At 31.2% G+C, this 8,949-nt stretch overlaps 1 protein-coding gene across 1 annotated transcript; it reads right to left on the reverse strand.

The window, feature by feature from the left end:
* Positions 1–703: 703 nt before the first annotated feature.
* LOC124848191 (Major facilitator superfamily protein) lies at positions 704–5,553 on the reverse strand. Its single transcript, XM_088100740.1, has 5 exons — positions 5,328–5,553; positions 4,049–4,374; positions 2,983–3,107; positions 1,636–1,927; positions 704–1,552 (listed from the first exon to the last, which is right to left on the reverse strand). The coding sequence occupies exons 1-5, from the start codon at positions 5,458–5,460 to the stop codon at positions 872–874; spliced, it is 1,557 nt and encodes a 518-aa protein (XP_087956866.1). The 5' UTR covers positions 5,461–5,553; the 3' UTR covers positions 704–871.
* Between the last annotated feature and the right edge of the window lie 3,396 nt (positions 5,554–8,949).

Raw genomic sequence — 8,949 nt, forward strand, 5'->3', positions numbered from 1 at the left:
CACTTCATTGCAACCATGATGACTTTTCTGTATATTTAACATGTTTTGCGAAATGATTGGTGAGTGTCATCATGAAATAGCAACCACTCTACTACATTGTTCCCATTTGGAGGTCGCATTGCTTTGCGCATGAGAAAAGCAATAAGCATTCTCTTTACACAACAACATCCACTACCATGATACTGTAACTTATGAGTCTTTTATATTCATTAAGGAGATTACATAAATGTTACCTCAATTAGGTAATTAACACCATTTTCAACTCAAAAAAGTCAATTAATTAATACATTATTTTTCTTATATCATACTGAAGTTTCTTATTTCTATCACTAAAATTCACATTTAAATTTTCAACTATCTCCTGCTTAAGAGTGAGTTTCTTCTACATTTTCCACTTTAGTGTTTTGTTAAAAATGAAGGCCATAGAATTGACTTGAGTTGTGAATGTCATCATTTGTTGTAAGAAAATATTTCAGCACAATCACTGATCAACTATTAGTTACTTGTTTTCAAATAAAATCGTGTAATGCTTTACAGAAAATACTCCACACCATTATTGATATAGGAAATCTTTGTAATTATTTAAAGCACCATAAAAATTTCTAACTTTTCATTACGTGTTTTCGTTCTGTTCCTTTGCTTATGCTCCTATTGCTGTTTTCTTAACCTTTATCAGATTAAATTTTTTTCGAAGTAAAACGTGTAAAGGAAGAATAAACTATACTGTTATATATATATATAGCTTGAAAACAGGAACAACTACAAAGTTGCAGGAGTTTGAAGGGGAAATAAAAAAAAAAACAAAAAAAAAAACTAGCTTATTAGCTGTAACAAGGAAAGATTGATTCTCTATATCCTAAAATGATGTAATCTACAAAACAGAGGATGGATCAAATCCATTAGAGATATTGGCGGCTTTGTCATCATCATCGATGAACCTCTTCCAGAACCAGTGTTGTTTCCACACTCTCTCAGTCATCTCTTCGATGGGGATATTCTTTGTCTCGGGTAACAAGAAAAGCACGAAGACAGACATGATAAAGACCCAGCCAGAGAAGAACAAGAAGATGCCGAACTTGAAGTGGCAGAGCATAGAGAGGAAGGCTTGCGCAATGACGAAGGTGAAGAGCAAGTTGACGCAAACGGTGACACTCTGTCCGGCGGAACGAGTCTCCAACGGGAAAGTCTCACTGGGGATAAGCCACCCAAGAGGACCCCAAGACCATGCAAAAGAAGACACGAAAGTGCACACCAACACAACCACCACCACTGCATAAACTTTCGAAAGGTCGTTCGAATCGTCCTTCACCTTTATTCCCAATATGATGGCTATCGCCACTTGAGACAAAAACATCTGCACACCAGCTTCCAGCAAGAGAAGACGACGTCCCAGTTTGTCCACCGAGTAGATAGAAACAACGGTGGAGAGCACGTTAACAGCTCCAGTTATCACGGCGGAATACAGGGATGCATCGCTCCCGAATCCTAACGTGTTGAACAGCACCGGAGCATAAAACATGATTGCGTTGATGCCCGTGAATTGTTGGAATACCTGTTTTAACATATGAATGAGTTGAGTTATGTTATGTATGTACATATGGCTGAATCTGTTTACGTGTTCTGACAGTTAATTACCTGGAGCGCAATGGAGATCACAATCTGTGGTCTGTTTCTGCGTTTGAGGAGATTCCTGAAAGGGTGTTTGACCTCTTTGGCGACACGACTTGCCTCAACGAGCTCCAGAAACTCAGGTTCAACGTTGTCGGTGCCACGAATCTTTCTTAGCACAGCTTTTCCTTCATCCAAACGGCCACGTTCAATGAGACTGTTGGGGGTGTCCACCACCAGCAAGGCTCCTACGGTCAGCATAAGTGCTGGGATTCCGGCCAACCCCAGAGATAGCCTCCAACCCCACCCACCTTTGATTCTGTTGTTCCATGTCACCACACAATAATACTCAGTCAATACAGCTCCAAAACACACAAACAAAAAATTCGGAATTTAATTATTACGTCTGCAAACATTAGCAATCATTTTACGACAGAACATAATCATTTCTCTTGAATGAATGCGATGTTTTTTGGTTTTTTTTTTTACTTTGTATCAGGGATTTCCCCAGTACTAGTTTCCCATGCATTTCTAAAATATGAACTGAAAAGTCTTGAAAAAATTGTGAAAATTTGGAAAGCCTAAAAGGTTTGGCCTGGACCATGTGGGCCTTTTCTGACATGGGTGACAACGAAAATGTAAAATCTTTGAAGAGGATTCTCTGCTGTACAAGAAAAAAATACAAACTATCATAAGTTAACAACTTTTTTTTTTTAAATAGATTATGTGTCAATGTTTATTCTTTATGTTTGAAATAGATCAATCACACAGTGACAAGTTACTCTTGTAAAAAAAATTGTTAAAAAAATATTTTCCAATACACAAAAGATGTAGTTCAACTGTTGAAGCGTCACTGTTGAAAACATGATATTTGTTTTAAATAATTTATCAAAAAGAGAACTATAGGTTCAACGCCTGAAATCCTCCGCAGTTTAAAATTGCGCAGTGTTTTAGTCCATTTTTTCTGAAGCATGCGCCTTTGACGAATGACTCAAAACACATGCTTGATGGCCACACTGAATTGACACTTGTCTCGTTAGCAAATAACTCACTACAGAGAAGCAAGCATGGGCTACAACTTTGATTACGTTGATTAAACCTAAAAGTCATACTAATGGTTGTCCTTTTGTTGTTTCCTTTCAACAGTTAACAATTTTGACCGGTATCACCGGTACTATTATTTACCACTTCGATTTGATAACTATTACTTGTGATGAAAACTCAACACTGGAAAAAAAATACAATCTGGGAGACTGCTATTTTGACTTTAATACTAACTTACTCTTTTCTAAAAAACACATCACATCATCTGATTGGGTTAGTTTTCCAAATCTAATGAAGTACTCTGAAGAAACGTAATAAAGTACTACTTACTTGTTGGTGCCATAGTTGACAAGGTTGGCAAATAGAATGCCAATGGTGACATTGAGCTGGAACAGTATGTTCAATGCTCCTCGTATTCTTGGAGGTGCGATCTCTGAGAGGAACACCGGCACGGCCTGTCATCAAAAAATATCTAATGATCGTACTACAAGTAGTTTATGTATAAACAGATACGTAAGGAATCAATAAACATAAGGTCCAACTTATGACTAATAGAGTAAAGAATGACGGAAAAATGGAACCTTTTAAATTTTTCAAAAGCGAAACTTTTAAATTGATTCAAATTTGGAAGCTACAAAGAATTGTACCAAGGTGACAAAAACTAACGATTATAAAATATGGTAAAAAAATAAAAGGGTCACTGTCACAAGTGCCTTAAACGTCCAATGGTAAGAATATTTAAAAGTATAAGAAAAGTTATTAAGAAACTGGATTTGGGAAATTGATGACAAAAGTCTGGGATTTGGGTCCCGTTGGCACATGACAATCCACAAGTAGTTGTAGGACACATATACTCATCTCTCTGCACGACAAAGCCATTGAATTTTTATGTATATTAAATTCTTAACCTAATATGAATTCATAGGTCGGCCATGTTCTCTCTCTATAGAATATAGATACACGCAATACGTACTAAATAAGAACTGAATATACTATTTTTTCTCTTTAGACGAAAGGGACACAGGAATCTTGACTACGCAAATAAACATGACCACTATGTAAAAATAATATCTTCGTTTAAACTCTCGATACAAGAAAACCATATCCTGTTCTGATTAAAATCTCTTACTATTTTTCTTAAAATGTCATTTTCGTAAGACAAAAACTGTATATTGTGATTATTTTCTTTCAAAGCATTTATTATTTTATACATACAGCAATCAATGAACGACTGACACATGCAGAGCAATATTTATTTTCGACCACAACCTATAGCAACAGTGCCTCAGTTAGTCAACACGGACTCATTTAACTTAAATTAGTGAGTACTACGTAGAGCAGTATAACACGTACGTAGTTGAAATTGACGTTTTCGAACAAAGTATCAAAAGGGTACCTGATTAGCAAAACCAACTCCACAGCCAAGAAGGATCCTACCAACAATGAGCATAGCAAGGTCTTGAGCGGCGGCATTAAGGACAACTCCACAGATGAAGAAGAATCCAGCGATGAGCATAGTTAGCCTTCTTCCCAACCTACGAGTCGTGTAGGAAGCGAAGAACGTTGCAGTCAAACCAGCCAGATACAGAGACGAGGTGAATAGCTGCAATCCTTGGTTGTCGTATTTGCAGTAATTGCTGTCCAAACCTTTCTCTTGCACCGTCTTTTTGTACACGGTCGGAAAAAACTTCTTCAAGAATGGTGGCATAGACGTCACACCACCTGATTAAACAGACCACCGTAACATTATTAATACTCCCAAAGGAAAAAAGAAAAATGTTTCTTTAATTATTCTTTTTACAATTTTTTTATAACTATCTAGATAAGGTGTTATGGTTAACAAGTAATGTATTGTCAATTGTTAAAAATATTGTTAATATAATGATCCAAGAAAAAAATATGCTCAATTAATATTAGAACATAAAAAAGATTGTCCTTACGAAGAAAGAGAAAGTGGGTATACTTCTCATTGACTTTTAGGGTATATAATTGAAAAATATGGTAAGGAAAATGAGAAAACTATGCACAAACAAAACTAAAAAAAAATGTTGTTTAACAATTTATTTTTATAATTTTTTTTACCGTATAATTTTATGATTGATCTGTTTTAAATATAAAAACATTTTATAATTGATCTATTTTAAATATACAAACATTTTATAATTGATCTATTTTAAATATACAAATATTTTTGTGATTGATCTATTTTAAATATACAGACATTTTGTGATTCATCTGTTTTAAATATATATACAAATAAAATAATGACATCTGATCTATTATTAAAAGGTTGCAGAAGAAATTTGTTAATATCGGAGTCGAAACTAAAAACTAATATTTTCAGATAAAAGAAAAACTTGTTAATTTCATTATATACTTATCAAATAACTTTTTCATTCCATCTCATTGTAGTGAGATCCGAAGGAGGATATTTCAAATCAGAACTAAACACAAGATTGGATCTATGATCAAGAGACTAGGTTGGAATATAGTAATAAATTAATATATTTTGTTCACGGGAGAAAAAAAGAAGATTCAAAACGAGATATAGGTTGGTGGTAGTGTCTAACGAGGTAGGTCACCTATGGTTGATTTGGTGAAAAACAAGAAAAAATGTTTATAAATTGTAAAGGAATAAGAAACGGGTGGGTATGTATGGAGAGAAGAAGGATTACCTGAAACACCGACGTCGTAACCGAACATAAGACCACCGGTGGCAGCCATGATACAGGAAATAATAACTATGGGAGTGATTTTGGCCTCAAATTCGCCGCCCGAGGCGGCGCTGGCGAAACCTCCACCGGCCATGGTTGGCGTGTGCGCGAGCAGCTATCGAAGCAGTGATGAGGAAGACGGAATCAATGTAATGTTGTTGTGATAGGACGAAGGCAGCTTGTGAAAGAGAGTGTTGAATGGAAGGGTGTATTTATAGGCGTTGCGGAGCTAGATGATAAGAAACTAATACATCTTTATGATATGAGATAGGCCCACGTGGCTTTTAAAGATTATTTTTAGATTTTCTTTCTACTTTAATTTAATATTGTGACGGATTAAATATAATCTTTCAAGATATTATACTAAACTTATATTGAAAATCTATACAGGAAGAGAATGAGTTTTGTGAAATCAACTTTTAAGATGTTCATAATTTTAATTATTTTTTTTTGTGTATCCTTACATCTCTAAATTAAGTGTGAAAATCATATAATATTTTAAGAGAGATCTACATTTAGAAAAAATAAAAAACAAATCAAATTTTTAATACATCTTTATGATTTGAGACGTGGCTTTTAAAGATTTTTTTAAGATTTTCTCTCTACTTTAATTTATAATATTATCTTCTTTATTGATGGATTAAATATAATCTTTCAATAGTTTCAATATTATACTAAAATTATATTGAAAATATATATAAAAAGGGAATGAGTTTTATAAAAACAACTTTAAGATGTTCATAATTTATTTATTTTTGTATATCCTTATCTCTAAATTAAGTGTGAAATCAATAACAAAGTAATATAATATTTTAAGAGAGATCTACATTTAGAAAAAATTAAAAAAACAAACCAGATCTTTAAATATGCAACACGATTCACGAAAAAGCAATACAACATTTCAAATTAAATTTTATAAAAATGCTTTAAATAGATAATAACTTTACAAATTAATATATCACAAATTTCATTCAAGATAATTATACAGCCAGAATATTTTTATTTCGGTTAAAAGTAATTTTTTTTAACATTAGATACGGTATCATTGAAGGTATTGCCTATCAAAAACTTCAATCGCACATAATTTAATTTTTATTATCAAGATAATCTATTCTATATCTAAAGTTACATTATAAGTTTTTTTAACTTACTTTATCTATTATATATTTGTTATTTACCATTTATTATCAATAACTACTTTTTACGATATATTTGTTAAAATATATATATATAGATAAATAAATATATCTAATTTTGTATCCCGACAAACACGATACTAACAGGTGTGAAACTGTTGGCGAAATATGTTGGCAACAAGCTTTAATCAATGATTCGATTCAATCTATGTGGAAAGAATCTACGGTGTCCAAAGTACAACCTGATTTAATAAATAAAAAAAAAACGTAGAAAGAAAAAAGATATGTGGAAATTGTGTTTACAATTGTTTTATCATAAAAAAGAAAATAAAAAAGAAAATCTGATCCACCCATTTAATTTAGGGAATATATAATAATGTGGTTTTTCGATATTGTATTTAATTATGTGTGAACAAGAAGAAGAAAAATACAAAACTATTTTCCCTTATGCCCATGCAATGAAGTTCTTAATTTGACTTACTATTTTATTCAGTCAATGGTCCAACTCATCATACGTCAAATCTGTGTCTTACTTTCTACATGTCAAAACAAAAAGCCATGGAAACTTATATTCAGCTGCATAAAAAACTTAATCTTAGTTTTGTTTCTGTTTTTACTTGTAATTGAAATTTTCTAGTCAGATGATATAATAATTTTCCTGTAAAATTTTGTGAAAAAATAGGTTAAAACATAATTATTTAAGTTGATGATTATGTTGGTCGGAGATATCAAGTCTATTAAATATAAAGTTAAATTATAATAATTTTATAAATAGAGTATTAAATTTGAATTTGTTTTCTAATCATGTCAGTTCCATCCTGCATTCACATGTATGTGCAAAATTTAATTTGACAAATTCGTTTGCAATTATAAATTGTTACTGTTACTACCACATATAGTAATTACATTAAATAAGAATCGAAGTCAGGCAATTTAAATATTTTTTATTTTTTATTTTCTAAAATATTTTCTAATTATAATAATTCAATTGAGATTTTATTTTTATGAAAGTCTAATTCAGCCGCAACATCGGAATTTGTTTGTGAGAAACCTCTGTCAAATTGTTTCTTGATTACATAAGCATAACAAAATTGGATCGATTTATAATTCAATTTATTGACTTGCGTAGGATGTAACTGCAACATTAAAACCTTTTTTTAGTAATAATAACTGACTGGTTACCGAATTTCTGGTTTTGCGACAAAAATACGTCAACTTAGTTAGGAGAGTCTAACATTTTCCTCATACGAAAAATAAATAAAACGTGATCAAATTGTAAAATTAATCTACTATGTCCAACCTTTGTTATAAAAAAATGAAAAATTTAAGATTATATTTTTATGCAAAATTGGTCTATAACATTTTTTATGCGTGTTACTAAAGTTGTTGGCAATGTTTAGAAAATTAAGAAAAAATTGTGTTTAAAATAAATAAATAAAAGAGTAATTGGTTAATGATGAGGAAATGAGTGGGTGAAATTAGATAGATTAGATGATAATGGATGATGTAAGGGTGTGACGTGGCAGATTATGTGATGAAAAGAGAGAGAATTGAAATTGGTTTCACATGTGATGCCATGTCTGTCACCTAAAAGCCTTAAACGTGTGACCTTGTCTGCCCTGTTCTTCTAGAAACATTCACATTCTCAATTTTATTTTACCCTTTTGGATAAGATTCATTTTTCTCTTCAAATATAACAGTCCAATAATTAAGAGAAACATTGTACTTCAAAATTATTAACATTGGAATAATTTATATGAAGATAAATTATATAAAATTAATGATTGATAACACATTACAGATTGAAAACCTCGTTTAATTTAAGTCAAATTGCAAATACTAAAATATTGGCAATTTACATTAAAATCATTGTTCTTCTTGTTCCCTCAGAAATATTCGATAAAAGAAAGGTCGCATAAAAGGATAAAAATTCATCAAAATATGACGACTTTATTTAAATTAGTTGGATTTAAAATTAAATCTTATGAATTTTATATCTATTTAATCCATCAATAACTTTAATCTCTGGATAAAAAATATTTACACCATGGCATCTTCGTAAGTTAAATCTCTCCTTTTTAATGGTGTTTATCTTCTTTTGTAAATTTTATTTTTATCGTTCAATGATGTTTTAACTATTTCATAATATTTTTATTAATTGGATAGGTTATAATCTTATATTTTTTTATATTTTAGAGTGATTGTTATGTTCGATGTCAATTTGAGTTTTATTTTATTTTAAAATAAATAAATACATTATTGTAGGTTTTATTTTTATTAAAACAGAAAGACATATAATAGCGAATTTCATGTAATTAAACAATTGTGTGGATATATTTTCGTATCCATATACACAATAAACTAATATGGCATTTTACGCCTTATATTGTATTTAACATAATTTTGGTACACAATCTTTTTACAACTAGAAGGTTAACTACATAATT

Source organism: Vigna umbellata, chromosome 10, assembly GCF_029865625.1.
Source record: "Vigna umbellata cultivar VRB3 chromosome 10, Vumbellata_1.0, whole genome shotgun sequence".
NCBI lineage: Eukaryota > Viridiplantae > Streptophyta > Magnoliopsida > Fabales > Fabaceae > Vigna > Vigna umbellata.

Excerpts from the sequence above, each read along its gene's own strand:
- LOC124848191 (XM_088100740.1), bottom strand. The coding sequence starts at position 5,460 with ATGGCCGGTGGAGGTTTCGCCAGCGCCGCCTCGGGCGGCGAATTTGAG. Across the intron at positions 4,375-5,327 it reads TTACGACGTCGGTGTTTCAG|GTGGTGTGACGTCTATGCCA; the intron begins GTAATCCTTCTT and ends CTGTTTAATCAG. Across the intron at positions 1,553-1,635 it reads TGATCTCCATTGCGCTCCAG|GTATTCCAACAATTCACGGG; the intron begins GTAATTAACTGT and ends ATGTTAAAACAG.